Source organism: Rattus rattus, chromosome 4 (genome assembly GCF_011064425.1).
Source record: "Rattus rattus isolate New Zealand chromosome 4, Rrattus_CSIRO_v1, whole genome shotgun sequence".
In the NCBI taxonomy this organism is placed as follows: Eukaryota; Metazoa; Chordata; class Mammalia; order Rodentia; family Muridae; genus Rattus; species Rattus rattus.
This window is the reverse complement of record NC_046157.1, coordinates 165,681,438-165,704,859: the sequence shown is the minus strand read 5'-3', so window position 1 is coordinate 165,704,859 and position 23,422 is coordinate 165,681,438. Positions and strand designations below refer to the sequence as shown.

Sequence of the window (23,422 nt, the reverse complement as noted above, 5' to 3'; positions counted from 1 at the left end):
CAAGCTTTGTAGGTCTGGGTGCTTTCAACACTTTGTCCAAGTGAAGAGAAGAGCTACTGGCTCATTTTACTATTTCTATGCCTACCCATGAGGCCAGAGGTGTTAGATCTGGGGCTGGGGTTGTAAGCCCCAGTGTGGGAACTGAACTCCAGTGCCCTGAAGAACAGTTCTAACTCCTAACTGCTGAACCACTTCTCCAGCCCCTGGCTTTTTTGAGGCAGGGTTTCCTGTGCAGCCCTGCTGTCATGGTACTTGCTCTCTACCAGGTCAGCCTGGTTGCCTCTGCCTCCTGAGTGCTGGCATTGAAGCGACTCTTTTATATCTGGTTCTCCTTGCACTTTCTCATTTTTAGGACCACGTGTTTATTTGATATGAGGGAAAACAGACATTGGCTACACAGCTGGGCCAGGAGCTGGGCAGGATCTGCTTGTCCAACTTTAGGACATCTTTACCTGTTAACACTAAAATCATAGCTATCATAACTGGAAGGAAAAAATATCAACAGACACACAAACTCTGTTTTCTACTGAAACTTATTATTTACTGTTAAGGATTGCAAACTACACTACGAAGAATGAACAACCTCAGGAAGCCTTTCTTGAGCCCTGAGAGGTCCCTCAGGTTGTCCTGTTCCATACATCCACCCTTGCTACCAACAGCAGGAGTTACAGCAAGACCCTAGTCGACAACAGCACAATGGCTCCTGGACTCAGGAAGCAAGCTCCAGAGGAATGGGAATTGCCCTAGTCTTCCTGTCCCACCCCATCTGAAGTCAAGGGACAAGATATGGGAGAGAGGAGTAAGATGAAATAAATATGTCATCAACATATCTGATGTTGATAGGCAGGGATCTCTTGCTACCTTGTGGGCTACTTAGAGCTGCTGTATCTGGAGTAGCTCCAGCCTCACCCATCTACAGGCTCTTGGGAAGGATTTTTAGCAAAGGCTGTTTGTTGCATGGGCCTCCCCACAATGCCATACCCTGTTTCCTATCTAGGGGGAGGAAAGGTGCTTTTCTAAGACAGCAGACCTAGAGCACCCAAAGCTTGAAGGCCCAGGAAGCCAAGGTTAGGTGGCAGGTATGGAAATGAGTGCCAAGGAGAATTGAACTCTTCACCCACTGGTGCCGGGAGCTACCTGCCCTAAATGTCTACTCTGCACCGAAAGCTGCAGTACTTTTACCTTGTTGGCCCCAAACCATCTAAAATTTCCTATGTCCCAGGAGGGTTTCTGAGAAGGGAAAGAACATGGAGGAAGGCTCAAATAGCAGTGTGTGCCCTACTACCCGTGGGCATAGTGTCACAAGCAAAGAACAGCCCTGCTCCCCTCCCTTTCCTCCCAGAGGGAAGCTGGGTGGCAAGCTAACAGCAGCAGGCGGTGTGCCATGAAACCCATCAACCCCATATAGGAGACATAGCTCTTCCCTAGTGAGGGCCTAATGGGGAACCTCAAGACCACAACTCCAGAAGCACTGGGAACTTGTCAGTTGCTCCAAGGTTCAGGTGTCCATATTGTGCCCATGCACACTGATATCTTTGGATTTTCCAAATGCCCCACAAGAATACTTTTTCTCCAAAGCAAGTAACAGCCTTGCTGGGATTCTCTCCATATGCTTTCCCACTGAGGTAGCCCTTGATAATCACACTGGGCAGAGGAGACAGCACAAAAGCTCACCCCGCCCAGCAGTTATGAGGCCATGATGTGGCTGTCACTCTACACGCCAACCTGCAGATCTTCTAAGACTGACCTGGGAAGTGCCCCAGAAATTCATGTCTTTGTTAAACAACTTCAAACAGGGCTTTAATTCCAAATAAACCACAGACCCAGGTGCCCAGGAGAAAGCAGAACCAAGCTGATGCGCTGACCAGGGCTGGCAGTGTCGAGTGGAGAATGCTGGGCGCTCCTGACCCACTGCTCTTCCTGACTGGCCTTCTGGTGAGCGCCTTCATGTGGACAGGCCCTTCGTGTGTTTGGGCTTAGGCAGTCTGACTCCAAGCAGAAAGGCCTCCAGGCACCACAGTCCTTGGTCCATGAGCAGAGCAGGCCCTCGGGACAGAGGTGGCACAGGCGAACAGCACTCAGCAGGGGTGGGCTGGGTGGATGGAATGCGGTGACACTGAGTGCCCAAGGCAGGTCTGGGTTCTCAAAGCACCCCAATGAGGGCCATGGAGGCCATCCCCCAACCCCAGGATTTTCAGAGGGATAAGATTTCAAAGTCTTCATCCTCAGAGTCAAAGAACCTCTCCAGTCTCTCTACATCAGAGGAATCTGTCAGGAAAAAGATAAAAGATTAGTCATCTCTCAGAAGCTGGTATAGGTGTAGGCTGGGAAGATGTTGGAAGAGGCACGAACTAGAATAAGCTTGCTATGCCCTGCCCTTCTATTGGGAGAAATTTTGGTACATTGTGTAAAAATATTTCTTGGTCCTTCCTCACTTGCCTAAAGCACTTCTGATTGGCTTAATGAGATAACAGCCAATGGCCAGGAAGAAGAGGACAGGCAGGACAGGCAGGACAGGCAGGACAGGCAGGACAGGCAGGACATCCTCCAGGCAGAGAGAGGAACTCTGGGACATAGGTTTTGAAGGCAGAAGTAACTAAGTAGCCTAGTGGCGGAACTTAATTAGAACGGGAAAATGAGTTAGGAGCTCATTGGGAAGCAAGCCTAAGCTAAGGCATGACTAGAGAGTCCTAACAGGGCGTGAAGGGGTCCAACTCATGAGTAAGTGACAAGGCCCTAAAGAGGGACGGGAACTCAGTGAGAAAAGAGAGCAGTACCTGACTCCTGCCAGCAGACAAGCAATGGGACCTGGCACAAGCCCAGGAGACCAGGGCAAGAAAGGGCACCTGACTCCTTATACAAGTTGAAGGATCCAGGTCTCCCCAGGTCTCCATTCAGTGTCTCCCAAGGCCAGTAGGTCTCTGAACTCTATTGTGCTGGCCTAGAGAACCAGGACTGACCCATGCAGGTACACCAGCCATAGTTCAATGATCCAGGACTGCTTAACCCCAGTGGCTCTGTTGTGCCCTGTCACTACAGTCCCCAAGGAACCTGTGGGAATATGTCTCCTTCCCACAGCACCCTGGCAGGGCATGGACAGGCTATGCTGGCCCATGGACAGGAATGGGTTTACGATGACCTGTCAACCAACCATTTGCACCTGGGGTTCAAAGAGTATTGTTAATAGTTACAGGGAAAAAGATCAGGACCTGAGGGCCGTGGTAGGCACAGACTAGAGGAACTAAGAGATGGGAACAGAGGGACTGTCCCATCTAGACTGGTTCTCAGCCCCAGCACTCACCCAGGGACAGGTTCAAGACATCCTGGCAGGCCAGATGGGAAGGCTGCTGTTCCACCAACTCAAACATGGGCAGGGCACCTCCAAGCTGGGACAGCTGTCAGTGAGATACAGCTGTTAGTACAGTGAGATACGGCCCCAACAGTCACTATAGCCTACAGCCTGTCATTTCACAGACAAGAAAATGGAGGTGATATCCACACTAAAGGTTATAGCACAGACCAACACAGTGATCAACACAGCCCAGGCCTGCCAACTAATAAAACCACAGAAGGCACAGGGAGGACAGCAAGAGGCCACCAGAACAGGACAGCCGCTGGCATACAGCCTCTGGCATACAACTTAATCACTACCCCCAGAAGCACATGAGGCAAGTGAGTGGGCCACAATCCCACCTCATCATAAATTAAATGTGCAAAGCATATATAAAAATAGCCAATCCTTGGGGTTGGGGATTTAGCTCAGTGGTAGAGCGCTTGCCTAGGAAGCGCAAGGCCTTGGGTTGGTTCCCAGCTCGAAAAAAAAAAAAAAAAACCCAAAAAAAAAAAAAAAAAAAAAAAAAAAAAAAAAAAAAAAATCCTGAACCTCACTCACATAGCCAGCAGAAATAGCGATGCAAGGCACCCTACCCTGTTCAGCCGGCCCACATGTGTGAGGCAGGAACAAAACTCCCCATGCAACCAGTAAGCGGGTTCCTAGCTAGGCCATGCAAAGAGGCTCCCTTTACCCCAGCCACCTCATTGCCTGGGTCCCCAGAAGTTTCATCTTGGCTCTGGACAGGGGCAGCTACAGACCTTTTTGACTTGCTGGCACCAGTCATTAAAGTCTTCCTCGGTCTTACAGAAAAACCCCTAAAATGAAAATGATCGTGAGAGTAGTGACTACATCTAGAGTAGCACGAGGCTGCGGTCTCTAATCTTCAGAGATCCTGGTATATACTTCCACTCTGCCCACGCTTTGGTTCACACATACCAACACCGCCCAATAATGCTTCCAATGATGCCTACCCGACGGTGACACAGGAGAGTGATTCTACCATGTGTTCCCTTTGACCTCAGCTCTCAAAAGCCAGGACTGGGGCTCAAACTTCACGCTCTCTGAACCTGCTAGTCAGTCACACATGTGTAGCATCTTCTGTAGGGCTGGCTGTCTATTTAGCATTAGTACACCAAGTTCCAATCATTGTGAGCTGCTGGAATGCATTCACTGTAATGTACACGCACTGTACTTAGATGAGGAATTGCCAATGAGCTCTGCAGAAAGTCTGAGTCACAGAATCCCAGATTACTCTCCCTAGAACTTGGGAGGGGCATATGTGACAGAGTGTACTGACTGTCATGTCTGTGTGACTGTCACAGACTGGTTCTAGACATGCTGCACTCTGGCAGTGACCCACACGGTGAGCAACCTGATGAGGCAATGACTCCCTGGCTATGGCACTGTTTTGACATTTTTGGGTTTTTTCCCCTTTCCTCCAAACACATTTTGAATGGGCAGGTTTGCCCAAACCATCAGAAGTCCCTACTATATCATCAGAAAAGAGAGACGGAGAAGCTCATTCAGGACACTCATCTTCAAGATACACTAAGTAAACAACCAAACAATGATGAGGAAACTAAGAGGAAAAGCAGTACACTCCGGTGACCGTCACTCAGAATGACAGATCTAAACTGTCAAATTGTTCAGAGCCATCATTTGTGTTTTTGAGTAGGAGAAACACCCCCACCGCCGGCCACTGGTACATACACTCAATCACAGTCAACACTCACATACACTGGGGTTGCGAAAGCCACTCACCAGCTGAGCAGCCTCAGGGAAAATAAGAGGTCTTGGGATCCTCAACTATGTGTACCTAACACTAAAATGTTGGAAAGCGTACAAAAATGTAGACATTTTCTGTTATACTCCACTGCAAGACTGGCACAGGATGACTCAGAACAACGGCTAGGAGTCTGCACCGTCGGGACATACCACGGCAATGGATGGGTCAAGCTCCCCAATGCCCATCCGACAGGGAGGGTGTTGGCAGTGGAAGCTCTCGTCGGGGATAAAGCAGCTGTCTGTCAGCTCCACTGCAGGCTGTGTCGTATGGGGATCCAGATAGATGAGCTCCTCACCTAGGCAAGATGATGCAGAAGTCAGAGGCAGATGACCAGAGCTGGGCAAGGGGGAGGGAGCAGGCCAGAGCATCCAGACCCACCACACCAGAGTCAGCAGACAGGAGGGAGGTAGGAATCTGTCTGGGGGTGAGGGGAGCCCACCACAGTGAGGGGGCACGGGAGGTACCAACACAGCGCCACAGAAAAAATTCACTCCTTCAGGGAGAACAATCATCCCTATGAACCCCAGTATGCAAACCAGACTCACCAACGTAGCCAATAAAGTAGTGGGCACTGTTGGGCTTCCCTCCAATAACACCCAGGGACTGGGGCATCATGAAACAGTGCTGCAGGAGACAAGAGGGAAGGCCACTGAGCACATTGGCCCTGCAACAGCACTCAGAAGAGAGTGTTCCTACACAGTCCTACACACTGCAGCACAGCATAGTCAGAAGTGTGTGTTTCACCATCCACCACCTCAGGAAGGCCACGGCCTCCTGAATGACACAGGAAGAAAAACAAGAAGACATGTCCCAGAAAGCTTCCAGTACAGGAGGTACTGAGGCCACACCACAGGCTTACATTCTAGCTGGGAAAACTGCAGGAGCCAGGGGACGAGCTTATGGATTAACATGCACAGGCACTGTCAGGTAGCATGGCCAGACATCAGTCTGGCCCAATGGGACAGGAGCAATGACAACAGAAGACAAGTCAGATAAAAATGGGAAATTGGTTTGGGGAAGCAGAAGTGGTCTCAGAACCTACAGCAGAGGAAATGGCCAGGACAGTCAAAAGATATGCGGGGACAGAACCAAGGTAAGGGAGAGGTTTTATACCTGCTCTTACCTGAGCACTCAAAGGTGATTAAAAGTGAGAGATTTTAATAAAAAGCAGCATGGCCACCCACACAGTAAAGCTCTCAAGCGTTGACTCCTTAGTTTATCATCTGAGTAACTGTAACTTAAAGGCTTTACCACTTGTTTTTGTGATGAGGTGGGGGGAAAATCAAGGAAGAACTTGGATGAGATTCTCAGTAAATCTCCATGCGGTCTCCATCTGATGGGCCTACCTATCCCCTACACCAGTGGTTCTCAACCTTCCTAACGCTTGGATCACTTCATGCAGTTCATGTTGTGGTGACCCCCTCAACCATAAAATTATTTTGTTGCTACTTCATAACTGTAATTTTGCTACTGTAATGAAGTGTAATGTAAGACTCTGATATGATGTGGGAGTTTACTCAACCCCCCTCATATGGGTCATGATCCGCAGGTTGAGATCCCACTGCTCCAGACAGAAGAGGAAGCTTAAAGCACACACAGGAAGAGCATAGCAGAAACCTGGGAGTGACAAGAGACCCTGGTGCCAGGTTCAGCAAGAGGACGACTGGGCTTGAAGACCCTTTGGAAGGCTAGACATTTAAATTCTCTCTCAACACATATAAGATCCAGTCTCACTCCTAGAGGCATAGCTAGTTGAGCACACACTCAAAATGACTCACCTTCAGCGTCTCCACATAGGCCTCATTGATGTCTGTCAGTCCCAGGCGAAGAGGGATGAGAAGCACTAATGGTCTCCAGGCCAAGGGCCTGTTGGTGACTTCAGCTCCAGCAGGGAGCCCGTTACAGTGCCTCTCTGACTCCATGGATAGTGCAGCGGCCCCGGCACAGGGAAGGCTGGCCCTGCACAATCTTCCTGAGAGGGAAGGCATATTTTGTATGAGTTAAGCAGACACAGACAGAAGTTCCTACAAGGAGAAAAAGTGTTTTAAAAAGCAGGTGCTAAGGGGCTGGAGAGATAGCTCAGTGGTTAAGAGCACTGGCTAATCTTCCAAAGGACAAAGGTTTGATTCTCAGCATGCACATGGCAACTCACAATTGTCTGTACCTCCAGTTCCAGGGGATGCAACACCCTCTTCTGGCCTCTGCAGGCACAAGGCACGCAAGTAGTGCACAGGCAAACGCACAGGCAAACACCCAACACACGAAGCAATTTAACAAACAACACAACAAAAGCCCAACAGCTTAAAACAGAAGAACTCAGAGAGCGAAATGTCCCTACTCAAACATTTTCTAGGGGCTGGAGAGTTGGTTCAATGGTTAAGAATTCATGCTGCTCTTGCAGAAGACCCATGTTCAGTTCTCAGCACCCATGAGGTGGCTCATAACCACCCCTAACTCTACTCACAGGAGTTCTAATGCCTTCGTTTAACCTACTTGGGTACCAGAAATGCACGTAGTATACATACATGCATACAGGCAAAACTTATACACATTAAAAAAACCAAACAAAGAAAGAGAGAAATCTTTTATGCACATAAAGTATTTTTCTTTTTGTTCTTCTTTTTTTTTTTTCCCGGAGCTGGGGACCGAACCCAGGGCCTTGTGCTTGCTAGGCAAGTGCTCTACCACTGAGCTAAATCCCCAGCCCCTGAAGTATTTTTAACTATCTGTATGGTTGTTGTGCCTGCGTGTACGTCTGTGTACCATGTGTGAGCAGTGCCCTCAAGGTTTCGAGTACTGGACCTCCTGGAACCGGAGTTACAGGTGTTTGTGAAGCGCCCCACAGTTGTGAACCACCATGGGGGGGCTGGCAACTGAACCTGGATTTTCTGAGGAGTAGCCTAGTACTCATCTCCCCAGCCTGCACTTTAAAATATTTCAAATTATTCTTAAGCTAGGCATGGCGGTACATAGTTTTAATCCTAGCACTTAGCAGAGGCAGGGGGATCTCTGTGAGTTTAGGGCCAGTCTAATGTACATCCTGAGACCCTCTAATTGTGTAAACAATGTAGGAGAGACGTCCCACAGTGCACCTGTGATGGTCAGGGGACAGCACTGTGGAGCTGGCCCTCTCCTTCCATCCTTCCATCTTTACATGGGCTCAGGTGATTACACTCGGGTTTGCCAGAATAGTGTGACTCACGCCTTTCCCACTGAGCCAAACCGCTAGCTCCCCCCCACCCCCCGTGGGCTTAAAGGAAAGCAAGAGCCGCAGCCACCCACACTCTCCAGCTTGGGCAGGCCCAGTCCACTCGGGCTCCTTTTCAGCAAGCAGGGCGCCAAGGACAGCTTTTCCTCATCCTTACTTCCTCTGTCTGAATGCCTGCACTGCGCAAGCCTTCACTGAACAAATGACTAGAGTCTGGTGACGCTCGGACGTCTCCAGCATCGTGGGACACACACATGCTGCACTACAATCAGACACACGCACGCAGATAAACGAGAGAATTTTAAAAATTAAAAAACAGAAGAACTTTTTAGATTAAAAGACTAAAAGTGGTAGTGATTCACTGAACTCTTCCACAAGACTGAACTTTCTGGGACATAGGGAATCGCCAGTGGAAAGATTAGTTGGCTAATGAACATATTTTAAATGTCTTCTTTTAAAAAAAAACTGTTTTTTCTCTCTTTCTCTTTCTTTCTTTCTTGTTTGAGACAAGGTTTCTCTCTGTAGCCCTGTCTATCCTGGAACTCATTCTGTAGACAGCCTGGCCTCTGCCTCCCAAGCGCTGGGATTAAAAGGGCTGCCACACCTGGCATTCATTTTACCTGTGTGTGTGCTCTGCCTACATATATGTGCACCACACTCGTGTCTGGTGCCCCTGGAGATCAAAAGAGGGAATCGGAGGAAATGAGTTACACCTTTGGCTGTGAACCGGGTAAGTGTGCTGGGAAATGAACTTGAGAACTGTGGAAGAGCAGTAAGTGCTCTTTACCACCAAACCATCTCTCTGGCCCCCATCCCTCACCCCTTTTATTAATCCAGGGTCTCACTATGTAGTCCTGCCTGGCCATACAGATAGCTACCCTGATGCTGGAGAGAGCTCCATCCTCTCCTTAGCCAGCAGACACAGTAAGAGAGAGAATGGGTTTCCAGTGTCTTGCCTAGGCTCCCCTGCTGGAAGTGCTGGTGTTGCTCTGAGATTCCAGCTGTGGCTCCCTCTTGGCTCCATCACCTACAACCAAAGTCCTGAGCCACTTACTGATTTCCTCCATCACCACAGTGTTGTCCATTGCTATGTGAACAGCCAGGGAGCTCCATGTGTCGAATACAGCCAGTTTCCTACGGAAAGCGAGAACACTCCCATGAGCCTTCTACGACATGGGCACCACACCACAGCACTGACAGTCGAGGCAGCTTCAAAGCTTAAGCTAAGGATCTGTCCAAACTCAACAGGATAAAAGCTGAGTGCTGCTCATCGGGGAATGAGCTGCCCTTTGTCAGGAGACAGAGTGTGGACAGGAGCAACTCAGGTCTCACCAGTACGGAGGCCGGTCCAGCTCACTGATGAGCAGCTTCTCTTCCAACGCCTCACTGTGAGCTGACAGCCCAGAAATCTAACCAACAGCACAACTGAGGCCAGCAGTTGGGAGGAAGCATGGCTGCAGACTTATGGCTCTGAAAGAAGAGCAGACAGCAGCCATGCTGTGTAGAAATGATGTAACCTGGGTACTATGGGGTGGTGCAGGTCTATTAATCAGTGAGAAGACAGAGAGCAAGAAGGGACCTTCCCCAATGTGGACAGTTACCAAGGAGCTAAGCTGCAAGGTCCTGGTAGGCCTAGGAGGAGAAGAGGCTGAGGCTGGACGGCTCTAGGCAGATGCTCTCAACCTTCCTCACGCTGTGACCCTTTAATACAGTTCCTTGTGCTGTGGGGACCCCAGCCACAAAATCACTTCCTTGTTACAAATAACTAGGATTTCGCTACTGTTATGAATTGTAATGTAAATATCTGATATGTGACTCCTGTGAAAGTGGCTGTGACATTTAAGTTGAGAACCACTGCACTAGAGAACCACACACAGCCCCTTCTCGTTAATGGGAAACTTGAAAGGAGCTCGGGAGAGCTGGTATTTTCTCACTACTCACAAAGTCCTGCCACAGCAGCAAGGATGCAAAGCAGCACTTCCCTTGGCTGATATGTCAGTCAGTAAAGGCAAGCAGAGGAAGCAAGCAAATAGGGCAGGCAGTAGATGTACAGAGAACCCCAGCAGGGATGCAAAGGGGCTGCTAGGGGAGAAAAACTATGCAGACTGTGGTCAGCAGAGGCATGGGAGCAGGCTAGGCAGGTCATGAAGCATACAGAGGCCCTGAGCAGGAGTGTGTGAGTAACACAGACAGAGCTGCCATCTAAGGGCTTGTGTGTCAGGGCAGAGGAAGGTCACGGGATAGGGCAGGTCATGGTGTGGTAACCATATGGAGAGGACTTGTTATTTGAAGAAGTCCAGGATGAAAGAAAGGACTAACAGTGAAGTACAAGACAAGATGTGGACTAGAACAGGACAGAGAAGGGAAGAGCATAGGCTAAACAGAAATTCACTACAGGTAAGAGTCAAGAGTCTAGAATCAGCCCAGATGTTGGCCTAAAAAGCTGAAACCCCCACTGGCATCTCCCATGGAAAAGAAACGAATAAAACCAAGAGCTGGCCGGGTGCTCTACTCTGGAAGTTAGCATTCCTCATGAGCCTCCAGGTAGAGAGGCAGCAAAGAGTTCAGGGACGTAACCTACCTACCTCTGAGTGTAGGACAGACAGGCAATCATAGATGAGGAAAAGGGATCTCGAGGAGGCCAGCAACAGGAATACAAGCATGGATAAGCAGCCTGACCTGCCATTTCCAGAAAGATGAAATCCTAACACGAAGGGACTGTTCTTTGTCAGTGAAGACAGAGAAGAAGTGGGGCAAGAGGTACAACCAAAGCACTGAGGGTGACCTGGTCAGGCTCCTTAGAGCCACAGGGAAAGGGGGCAGCACCAGGCCGGCCCTGTAAATCACACCCAAGCTAAAGGTTGATTAGAAAAAGGATCCCCTATGGCCCACTCATACATAGGAAAGCTTGGTCCCCACTTGGTAGAACTGTTTGGAAAGGTCTGGCCTTGCTGGACAAGTGTGCCACTGGTAGGAGGCCTTGAGACCTCAAGAGCTTCTGTCCTTTCCAGTTAGCTCTTGTTCTGCCCCACGCTGGTGGACGAGATGGAAGCCCCTGGCTACTGCTCCAGTGCCTGCCTGCCTGCTGCCGTGCTCCTTGCCTCGATGGTCGAGGTCTAACACTTGGGAACGCTGAGTCCCCGAAATAAAATGCTGTTTTGTTTTTTATAAGTTGCCTTGGTCATGGTATTCTGTCACAGCAACAGAAAAGACAAGGCACGACTTGGACAAAGACACTAAAGAGGATGGAGAGGATATGCATGCAACAGAAACCAAGCCGAGGACTCCCAGCCAGTCATGGCCTGGGATGGCTGGGCATCAGATATGCAGAAAACAGCAAGTGTCTAGGTGGAGCCTACTGAAGAGGGCCATTGCAGACACAAGAAGGGTGTCAAGGAACATTCAGGAAAACTATAGCTGGAGATGTGTTTGGGAGATACTAGCTTTCAGCCCAAGAAGAAAAGGCCCTACATGAGTGAGTCCTGGACATTGGTTCAGAGCCTTCTAGAGGCACTGAAACATTAAAGCACAAAGCCACAGGGAGAAGTGAGTCAGGTCAAAAAGCAAACACAAACACTGTGGGAGGGAGCATAGGCAAGGAGGAAACAGCTCAGTACTTCAGAGCACCTGCAGCTCTCGCAGAGGACCCAGGATTCAGTTCCCAGCACCCACAGAGCAGCCAACAACCATCTGCTTAGCTCCGGGGTCTAACAATGTCTTCTACCTTCCCTATAAGCTTTGCATGTATGATGTGCAGACACACATGTGCAGAAAAGCACTCATACATACAAAACAGCGAGGTCACACACTGACATTTGCCCTATCTCCAGAAAGAGCCAAAAGGGTCATTCCAGAGAAAATTACAGAGCAATGCCCCTCAGAAAAGTAAGGCTGACTGAACTCCAGACACTGGGCCACAGAAGACAGGAAGGAAGAGGCAGACATTCATGAGAAACAAACTTAACAGATTCTGAACAACATGGGAAAGCTTATGACCTATGTGGGTCTCTCTTGACAAACCCAGAGGTGGAGGGCTACAGCACCTGCAGATACAGTAGCATAATTGTCATGGTCCCAGATCTAAGACACCCTCATTACAGATGGATCTGTATACCAAGACAGAGGACAGGGCCATGTTAGGGCTCTGACCTAAACATGAACCCCATTCACAGAACAATTGGCATAGTCATCCAGGGGACTCCCCCGGGTCTATAAGCAAAGAATCAGAATACCTTATTTCCTGTAGCAATAAGTACTCAAGGAGTGGGTAAATGCCAAGGAGAACTCATGCTGACCCCAAGAAGCAGAAGGGCTGGGCTCATTACGTACTTGAGGACCTGGGCAACAGTGTTCGGCCCGTACCACTGGCCTATAGACTTGCCTTCGCCAACTCCCATTTGCGCTGCAGGAAACAGACCCATGTTAGCAAACACATCCAATCCCAGAAGAGAGAGAGTGTGTATATGAGTGTGTGCACCTCACTTTTGGTACACCAGTAAACACTTCATAGAGAAGTCTAGACAGGACACCTACCCTCCTGAGGAAAGCGAACCAAACCTTCAGGAGGAACCTAACTCCCACAGACTTCATGGAGTCAGTCACTGCAGGCTGTACAGGGGAAGGGCAGGCTTGGGTCTGAGCTAGTGCTGGAACACCAGAGCAGCTCACAGGGTCTAGAGGCTAGAGTGGCCTAGAACCCCATTCTCCAACTCTGCAAGATTTAGAAAGCTCCCAAGGGAATCCCAAGAAGTGTGCCCTTTGTACAGAGCCAAGGCTAGACACACTTAATCCCCACCTATCTGGTGGATGGAATAGTAGCTGTCCTTCCTGTCGAGGAAAGCGTTGAGGACATTGAAGTAGCTGTCAGGCTGTCTCTTCCGCTGAGTCCATCTCCAATCTATTGGGGACAAAACCCGGGAGGTTAGTGTGACCCCTACATGACGAACAAACCTTCCACTTGCACAGTGTTCAATATTCGGATGGTGCACAGGACTCTATTTTTGAACACTTTTTAAGTTAAGTCAAATCTGCCAGGATTTCAAATACACACACACTCACTATCTCATCAAAACCAATCTAGGCTGAAAGCAGAAAGCTGTTTCAGCAGTTTAAAGATAATTTCATAAAGAATAAACATTTATATCAATATAAATCACAGGCATGGTGCTTCAGGCCTGCAATCCCAGCGACTTGGGAGGCTAAAGCAAGATGCCCTGGTTAGTTTTATGCCAACTTGACACAAGCTAGAGTCATTTGGAAAGAGGGACTCTCAAGAAAACACGGACCTATATGCAAGTCTCTTGAGCATCCTCTCTAGCAGTTAATAATTGCTGTGGGAGGGTTGAATGGTGCCAATCCTGGACGGGTAGACCTGTACTGTCTAAGAAAGCAGGCTGAGCAAGCCACGAAGAGCAAGCCAGTAAGCAGCACTCCTCCATGGCCTCTGTTCTAGTCCTGCCTTGAGTTCCTGCCCTGACTTCCCTCGGAGACAGTGTGGCCTGATGTAAGATGGAGTAAACCCTTTCCTCCCCGTGTTGCATCTTATCACAGCAATAAAAGCCCTAACTAAGACATGAGAGAACTACAAGTTCAAGTCCTGCCTGGGTAACTCAGTGAGCTCCTGAAGTAAAGATTAAGAAAAAAGATTAAAACTGTGTTGAGCACTTCAGCTTCTACAGAAAATGAGAGAACTTTCAAATGGACTGTCCACAGCATAAGCACTTGAGTATGACCCACTGGTTTTGCTCACTAGCAAAAACCAGCACACACATGCATGCACACACACACACACACGCGTGCACCCACACCATTTGTTGCTACTGGAGATTGAGCTACAGCTTTGAGCCTACAAGAACCACAAATTTGTGTTTTGCCTACAACATGCTTTTTTATTTTGTTTTTAATTTTTCTGAGACAAGAAAGCTGGCCAGGAAATCAGTATTTGGAGCAGGCTGGCCTCCAATTCATAGACATCTACCTGCTGTGCCTCCCTGGGGTTGGGATTAAAGGCGTGTGCCACGATGTCCAGCTTCTATGATGTGCTTTAAACATCCCTCACTACACAGATCCCATGTAGGCACTGTGACTCACCTCGACCTAAGTGCCGGCACACCAGGGCCTGGGCAAAGATCATCTGTCCACACCGAAGCATGCAACCCCAGCCTGTGTCTGAGGTAGGGCCAGTTCCCCCTGTGTGGAAGACAGAACAAGAAACATTCACAATCAGAGGGCCCAACGGAGGCTGGGCGTCCCGCAACAGGAAGCATTTGGACAGCTCCATACCACAGGCACTGACCCTCCTTACACATCTGAATGTCTCAGACACTGTGCAACTCTGAGGATTCAGAAATGGAAGAGCCACATCTACTAGTCCTGACAGTGCTCTCTAGACTGAGCAAAACATGTGAACGCTCAGTCATTCCAATAGGAACACTGGGCACACAAACAAGAATCCCCATGACTACTCTAGAAGACACAGAACTAAGACTGGAGAACCGTAACCCTACTACAAACAAAGCAAGAAGTTCAAGAGTTAGCATGATGCCCACTGCTGTGACAGTAAGGACAAGAAAGGTCACGAGTAATGCTACTGCAAACTCTACATCATTCAAGCTGAGTTCTGAGTCCCTCCACTGACGTCCACTCACTGGGGGGCTTGGAAGACTGACAAGAACTGTGGAGTCACTTTTAACATGACAGGACAAGGAGAATGCTCTCTGCAAGTCTTCAGGGAATGTCACTGTACACCTATGACAAGAGAAATAGCCCAGTGTAGTGAGAATTCTGGTTTCTTTAAAAACACAGAAATGTCATGGGAATATGTTTTTGTTTTAATCCCAGGTTAGGTATATGGGGGCTTCTTCAGACTGTCCATAGCAGCTGACTATGATTTGCCTCATGCTCTAGCAGGGGTGTGGTTTTGCCAGCTGAAGATAGTTTTAGCGTGTATGTTTGGAATTCAGAGGACCTTTCAGAGGACATATAAATGCTAGAACCAGACAGAAGGAAGGGGCTGACTGGCCAGCTGGCTGTTATTTCTCAAGCAGTGATGTGCAAAGAGAAGAAAACAGGTATCCTGATGGTGAAGATCACACTTACCCCAAGGAATATCAATGCCCCTTTCCCCTCTAGCCTTCTTCCTCCCCTACCTAGAGCTGGGGGACTAGAAGGGATAAGAGTGGGAAAGGGAGGGAGACATAGGACCTCATAAAGGACAAAGGTCTGTTACACCTCCGTAACAGTAAGAGGTAGAGATGCGATGTGAACGACGACTCAGGTGTTTTCTATTTCTATACTTGTCGCCACTCTCATCCCAAAAAGTCATCTCTACAACACTCAAGGAGTATGCACAGCACGCTTGTTTCTTAGGACCATAATGAGCTGCTTAGTTTGGCCAACTTGACACAATCTGCAATCACCTGGTATGGTGGTCTGAGTGAGAATGGGCCCTCAGGCACGGATGTTTGAATACTTGATCCGTAGTTGGTGGAAGTGTTTGGGAAGATTAGAAGGGGCCTTGCTGGAAAGTGCATTACTGTGGGCAGGCTTTGAGGTTTCCAAAGTAACATTCTCAGTAAGCTCTCTCTGCCTCCTATTAGTAGAATGAGATATGAGACCTCAGCTTCTGCTTCAGGGCCGTGCCTGCCTGCCTGCTTCTGTGCTCCCTGCCATGATGGTCACAGACTCTAACCACTTAGAACCATGAACCCAAAATTAAATCCTTGGGAGCTGGGGGGAGTCCTGCAAACATCAAGCCAGACAGGGAGACTGAATTATAAAGAGCTGAGAATGAAAATCCAATTAAGTCCATCTTATATTGCATCAAACTTCAGAGTCTGAAGCCAAGCATTTATTGCTAGCATATTTAAACACAGTACAATCTGGGGGAAAGTTGCCAAGCAACAACCATTCCAACCCCAGGCCCACAATAAAGCTTAAGGCATGACCACATCGAAAGTCCTTTGAAAAGTGCATGTGATCATAAGGACGAGTACTAACTATAGCCTAAAAGCCTAGAATCTAGTGCAGCCTCTGACTAAGATACCACAGATATCAGTAGGCCATAAAATACATGTGACATCTCCCCTAAGGATGGTTCTATTGACTGGGAGCTAAATATAAAGGTCTAGGGAGGGAGAGTCTGGGATAAAAACTCTGGGGGAGTTAGCTGAGGTTTGCTTCTACAGATAGTGAGAGGTCAGCAGGTCAACAACATCCACTTCCAGCTTTCTGGGTAGAATGAAAGTATTTAACTCCTCCACTGAGGAGATGGCCCTGTGTGTTTAACACTCCTGTTTCCTTGGTGTTCTGTGGTGCAACCTTCTTTCCTAAGTTACTGCAGTTGTGGTCTTTTGTCACAGCAATCAAAAGAATGACTAAGGCACCCAGGAAGAGATCTCAGTGAGGGTCTGTGTCTTGGTTACTACTCCACTGCTATGATAAAACACTGTGATCAAGGCAACCTCTAAAAGCAAGCACTTCATTGTAGTCTTTGCTTACAGTTTCAGAGGGTTAGCTTCTGAATGCCATGGTGGGGAGCAAGGTGGCAGACAGGGAGCTCACATCTGATCCAAAAATTAGAGAGGGAGAAGGAGAGGGAGAGAGAAAGACAGAGACAGCCTGATTAAGCCTGGCACGAGCTTCGGAAACCTCCAAGCTCACACCCACTCATACCTTCAACATGGTCATACCTCCTAATCCTTCCCAACAGTCTCATCAACTGGGGACACTAAGCATTCAAGCAAATGAGCCTATGTGGCCGCTCTTTTCTGTTTGGGGAGAGAGACATTCTTATTTAAAGCATCATAGATTTTCTAGTTTTGTTTATCCTATGGGCATGTCTGTGAGGGGTTGTCTTTATTACCCTAATTGATGTTGGAAAACATAGCTTGAAAGAGGCCCCAGCCCCTAGGTTAGGGACTGAGCACAGGTACCACACACAGTGGCCCGCTCCTTTCTGCTTCTCCACTATGGATGTGCTGTGTTCAGCTGTCTTGAGCTCCTACTGCTGTGACTTCCCTACGAGGGGCTACAACCTGAACTGTGAGGTAAAACAAACCCCTTCTCCTCTACTATGCTTCTGTCAGGGCATTTTATCACAGCAGCAGAAACAAAACAGAGACCTTGTCTCACGGATGTCACAGCTGGCCACAGAATAAAGGCTTCTCTTTAGCTCTGGAGTCCTAGTCAACAACCTGGCCATCACTGCTTACCATTGGGCCCCAGTTTTGTAACTTTTTTTTAAATCTTATTTTTAGTGATGGTTCTTAAACGCTTTAACTTTCCTCGCAACCCACCACCCACCAGAGACAGTGGAAAAGGAGGGTTACAGGGGAAGTGGACCTGTTTAGAAAGGTTCTTTAGACAACTCCCTTCTGGGTTGCCTGGAATCAGCAGTCCAGTTCACAGACTAGCAGGCAGCAGCAGCAGCTCGATCTAGTTCAGTAGAGTCAGATTAGCAACAGCAGAGTCATCCAGGCCTCAGCCTCAGCTTGAGTCAGCAGGAGGAACAACCAGAAGTTTTAGGCTGTGCCTCTCTCAGGGAAAAGAAGATCAGCAAACACACAAGACCCACAACAGCTAGCTGTACCAGCAAGTCGAGCTCTCCATCACTCACGCTATGGAGTCCTATTTATAGCATCCAAACACTACATGTCTTCCACATGCTGACGCGTCTTTCTCAGCAAGGGTCTTGTCTCAGTATGTGTCTCCAACCAGCCCAAGTCCTTGGACGCAGTAACAAACTGCAGCACACCAGCAAAAGGTTTTTGATGCGTTTCTCTCTATGGAGTCCCAACAAATGTAGTTCAACTAAGCAATGTAAGGTAGACCAATATATGTGTGTCATTAACAAAGAATCTTCCATCACGTATCCTTTCATGTGTTTTAGTAGAACTTCTTCTCTCCTGTGTCTGCTTCAGTTAAACGTTCCTTTATGAGTCTGTCTTAGCCTCTCACGCCTGTGCCCACTTTAACAAAACGTTCCTTCATGTGTTTGCCCAAGCAAAACACCATCCAACCGACTTTCCAAAGAACTCTTTAAGTTTTAACTTCACAGTTTAGTTTCTATTGCTATGATAAATTAAATACCATGACCAAAAGTTGGAAATGGATTAGTTGGTTTACAAATCCTGATCACAGCCTATCACTGAAGGAAGCCAAAGCAGGAATTCAAATAGGACAGGAACCTGGAGGCCGGAGCTGAAGCAGAGGCCGAGAAAGGCTGCTTACTGACTTTAATTCCAAGGCTTGCTCAGCTTGTTTTTTGTTTGTTTGTTTTTTAAACAAACCCAAGGCCTACTGTTCAGAGGTGGTACCAGCCATAGTGAGCTACCCCACCCCCACCAATCATTAGTGAAGAAAATGTCATACTTACAGGCAAATTGCATGGAGGCATTTTCTAAATGAAAGTTCCCTTTTCCCAGAAGACCCAAGCTTATAGTAAGTTTTACAAAAGAAAAACAAACAAAAACCCTAACCAGCACAGAGCCAGTCTCAAAAACAACCACAAAACCAGACAACAAATGTACTGTCATGATCTTAATCCAAAGACACCTCGCCAACAAGGAAATAGAAAGCATGTACGTCACTACAGGTTGTAGAAAAGTGGGACACTCAAGCTGGGGAGACAGCAGCTCAGTGAGTGGAGCTTGACATGCCAGTGCAAGGATCTAAGTTCAACCCCTAGAGCATACATAAAGTTTAATGCAGCAGCACACTTCTGAATGCTGGAGCTCCTACAGGAAGATGGGAAGAAGAGAGAGGGGAATCCCTGGAAGCTCATGGTCTAGCTAGAGACATAACAGTGATGAATAAGAGACCTTGACTCAACCAAGGAGGAAAGCAAGGACTAAAAGCCCTAGGTTGTTCTTTGATCTCCATTCACATGTCTGTACCCCCATTTCATAAGACACAGAGATTAAAAACAAATAAATGAACCAAAACATTTGAGAGATTAAAAAGCACTTACCAATAGCTGGAAAGTTTCTCCTGTACGTAAACCAAAGTCTGGATGCAACATCAGACAAGATCTCATCCTTCTCTAGTTATTTAAAGGGAAGACAAACACAAAGTGAGAGGCAGCAGACAATTCCATCTCAAGACTTCTGCAGAAGTAATTTGAGCCAAGAGGACAATACCTGTGAAAATGCTGTATTTTCTGCCCAGAATCCAAACAGGCTCTGAGGTCTCGGGGAAATCTTCAAATTCGGCAAACCGGAGAGTATCATATGTCAAAGTGGCTGTGGAAACCATACAAACACATTTGTCTGATTTTTACATGGTGACCATTGTATGTTGAGGATTGGTTCTTTTTTTTTTTCTTTTCTTTTTTTCTTTTTTTCAGAGGTGGAGACCAAACCCAGGGCCTTGCGCTTGCTAGACAAGCGCTCTACCACTGAGCTAAATCCCCAATGAGGATTGGTTCTAATGCTTTGAATTGATTGGGGGTTCCCTAATCAAGAATCCAGACACTGAAAGTCTTTGCCCCCAATTGGGTTTTGATCAATCAATAAAGATGCCAGTGGTCAATGACTGGGCAAATGGGGGAAGGGGTGGGACCCTTAGATTTGCATGAGCTAGGATGTAGGGGAGAGAAACAGAATCAACAGGACTGGGTTTGGGGCTGGGTGCGGATCATACTTAGAGCTGCAGAGGGAAGATCATCCGAAATGTAAGTGGGAAGAGAAAGCTCCCCCAACCCCAACAAGGGCTGCCCAGAAGCCTCTCGGGCAGCCAAGACCAGTGGACCTCACAGAAGGTAACAGGGCAGCAAAGTTAAAGGTAGATTTAGAAGGTGTTGAGCTAGGAGTACCAGAGGGAAATGTATACTAGTCAGGAGGTACCCAGCCCATGAGTAGCCAAGGCATTTCTTTAAAATAAGCTGTGTGTGTGTGTGTGTGTGTGTGTGTGTGTGTGTGTGTGTGTGTGTGTGTGTGTGTGTGTGTCTGGAATGCATGACCCGTCTTTGTCTTCAGGAACACAAAGGGAGTAACCCGTGCTACAAGTATAACATCTCTGCACTAAGGATTCTTGCTGCATCTGCATTTTTGCATTTCCCTAATGGCCATGTAAGTAAATACATGAGCACACATGACAGTCTGTGAAGAAGTTGCTCTGATGAAACTTGTAAGGAAACAGGAGCAAGATCCCACCCACCCCCCCCAGGGGGGAAAAAAAGTAAGCTCTTGGTTATTTGAGACTTGAAATTTTTTTCTTTTCTTTTCTTTACCAAACAGTCTCTACATACCTCAGACTGTCCTGGAATTTGAAATGTAGACCAAACTGGTCACACAGTCACAGAGACCCACCTCTGTCTGTCTCCCAAGTGCTGGAATCAAAGGTAGGTGCCACCACCACCAAGCTCTATCTTATTTTTTTAAGACAGGGCCTCATGTAGCCTAGGTCTTGAACTTGAAATGTAGCCTACAATGACCTTGAACTCCCGATCCTTCTGCCTCTGCCTTGAGTGCTAGGACTACAGGCATACACCACACCCCAGTTCATGTAAGGCCGAGACCTGAACTTCATCCTGGTGTCATGTATTCAAGACAAGCACTCTACCAGCTAAGTCACATCCCTCAAAAAGAAGGTGCCTCCTAGAATTCTAATCACCTGCTATACACCATGGACATGGTACCCAGTGCATTCAGCTCCCATGTTGAGGAACACGGCAAAGGCGGGCACTACCTGGTAGCCAGAGTTTTAATCTAGCTAGAGCAGTCACAAGCTATAGGTTCTTGGGCCATTTATATAAGTTCTGAATATAAGCAATCACTCATCCATAAAAATGGTGTAATAAACAGGGCTGGTTTGCCACACAGCAATGATGCCTTCATCAAAGATTTCCCATGAGGCACTGCAGGCAGACAGATGGACATCTTGCAGAATCACAGAATTGAAAGCATATATATTTCACTATGCCCACAAGGCTTCACTGGGCACAATCGCAGGCTGAGAAGTACTGGAATATCCCAGAAATGCAGGCTCCACTGCCAAGTCCTCAGCAACAGAGCACTGCTGAGGTTTCCGGAGCAGGGCAGGGCCAGGCCCAGTGGGCCTTGTCTCAGAACTCTGCTCCTCCATGTTTTAGCTGTCTTCTTACTTTCAAGACAATGTCAACAACCTGCTTGCTGATCCTAAGTCCAACTTAATTTCTCCCATTTTCTACATGTACCTGATGCTAAAGGCCAAGCTGTGATGAATTAACATTCACGTTCATGTTTTCAAGAAGCCAAAAACCATCATGTGCCCCTAATGTCTAAAGCAGCAAAACACAGGATAGGCGAATTTCTTAGGTTTATTAGCAAACTTTATAGGTAAGGAAGCCAACTTCAAAGTGAGTAAAGCTCTATTAAACTCAAATAGATTACCAAGTCTACTCTCAGAACTATGAAAATTATGGGTTATGCAGCTTGACAAACCAAAAGAAAAGAAACCAGGGCGTGAAAAGAAACCAGGCTGGGACAGAACTAAAAAGAAGCAATCACAGCTCCCACCAACTTCACAGCAGCCAAGAAGCAACAGCAATCCCAATGGTCTGTGGAGAGAAGTGCCCAGACCACCAACAGATCCCACACTCCACTGCTGAGTCACCTGTCCCAGGTCTAACTGCAGACAGGCATCTATGCTACTCTCCTATCCTCCTCGTGTCAGAGGAGTGTTTACTCTGTGAGCAGGAGCTATATCTGTCCCACTTCCAAGGGCATTCACTCCTAGCAAGGTAGTGTGGGAATCAAGAGTCCTGCGGTGGAACCAGGGGCCCGAGGCCACTAAAAACTAGCTCGTGATCCCCTTAAATCAGTATCCTCTCTGTGTCTCCATTTCCTCACTGGTAAAGTGGAAACGGTGTGCACTCCTCACTGGGCTGAGGAGTAAGGATTCTAGAGCTCTGAACCATCTCAGGAATGCCATCAGCACTCTTTCGCAGGGCTAGTCTTCTCCAATCCTTGAAATGAGGAAGTATGTAAAGAAATCCACTCTGTTCCTAAATGAAAATGTAACAATGTACAGAAGTATCAAAGCAAACATGCAAGCTTCTTCACCAAGAGATTCTAACCCAACAAACTTTCCCCATGAAAAACACACAGTCCTGGTGGGGGGGGGGGGGACACGCCTTTAATTTCAGCACTCTGGGGGCAGAGACAGGTGGATATCTGTGAGTTCCAGGCCAGCCAGGCATACACAGTAAGACTCTGTCTAAGCACACACACGCACACGCACACGCACACACGAGTGCGTGCACGGTGTGGGAGGGAGAAAGACTGGCTTGGAACTGTAGTTAGAGCATGAGGCAGCTATGCTACCGGAAGAGTCAGCACAGATGACTTTAGCCTTTCACCTGGGACAATTGGCACTTAGGGCTCCAGGGCTTCAATGATTTCAATTAGCATTCTTTTGTTGTTGCAGACATCCCACTGGTTTGGAAGACAGGAAGAAAACACAATACTGCACCTTACCTGGGCATACCCACAGTGTCAACTGCAATAAACAAACAAGCGCAATTGGCGTGACATTCAAGAAGCATCATCCAGGCAAAGCAGATGCAGAAGAGACACTTCTGGATCTACCTTAAGTAAAAATGTGTAACCTTTTCAAACACAGGCTCTAATGACTGAGGTCTGGACACAGCCCAAAGCTGGGGCCATACAGCTACATGCCACATTTCTCTGAGCTTCAGTCACCCCTCTTAAGAAATGGTACCACAAGCTCTGTCCAAAGGGATGAGAACCCAGGACAAGTGCAAAACCTAAGCTCACAACCACTAAAGTTCACCAGCAAAAAACTCTCTGGGCACCAATTGACCTCCCCACTTCTCCACAGAAGTTCTTCAGTTCAACTGTGCTGGCCTGCTACAGCCCCTTTACAGCCCAGCACATCTTTACAAAGCATCCAAATGGCTCCTGAGGTGGACAGAGAGATAAACCTTACAGAGCAAACAGTTTGCAAACCCCTAACAAATAGTTAAATCTGCCGTTAGAAGACACACAGAAGGGCTGGAGAGATGGCTCAGCGGTTAAGAGCACTGACTGCTCTTCCAGAGGTCCTGAGTTCAATTCCCAGCAACCACATGGTGGCTCACAACCATCTGTAATGA

The 23,422-nt window shown here is 47.8% G+C and overlaps 1 protein-coding gene across 1 annotated transcript in view; it reads right to left on the bottom strand.

The window, feature by feature from the left end:
* Positions 1-517: 517 nt before the first annotated feature.
* Positions 518-23,422, bottom strand: part of Atg4b (autophagy related 4B cysteine peptidase) — a 31,242-nt gene continuing 8,337 nt past the window's right edge. The window contains exons 2-13 of the mRNA XM_032901687.1: positions 19,467-19,568; positions 19,298-19,369; positions 14,419-14,517; positions 13,124-13,225; positions 12,658-12,730; positions 9,383-9,462; positions 6,899-7,092; positions 5,666-5,744; positions 5,270-5,415; positions 4,093-4,149; positions 3,302-3,395; positions 518-2,268 (exon numbers count right to left, since the gene is read on the bottom strand). Coding sequence (XP_032757578.1) covers positions 2,195-2,268; positions 3,302-3,395; positions 4,093-4,149; positions 5,270-5,415; positions 5,666-5,744; positions 6,899-7,092; positions 9,383-9,462; positions 12,658-12,730; positions 13,124-13,225; positions 14,419-14,517; positions 19,298-19,369; positions 19,467-19,568 — 1,172 coding nt within the window. The 3' untranslated portion in view covers positions 518-2,194. The remainder of the gene's footprint in view (positions 2,269-3,301; positions 3,396-4,092; positions 4,150-5,269; positions 5,416-5,665; positions 5,745-6,898; positions 7,093-9,382; positions 9,463-12,657; positions 12,731-13,123; positions 13,226-14,418; positions 14,518-19,297; positions 19,370-19,466; positions 19,569-23,422) is intronic.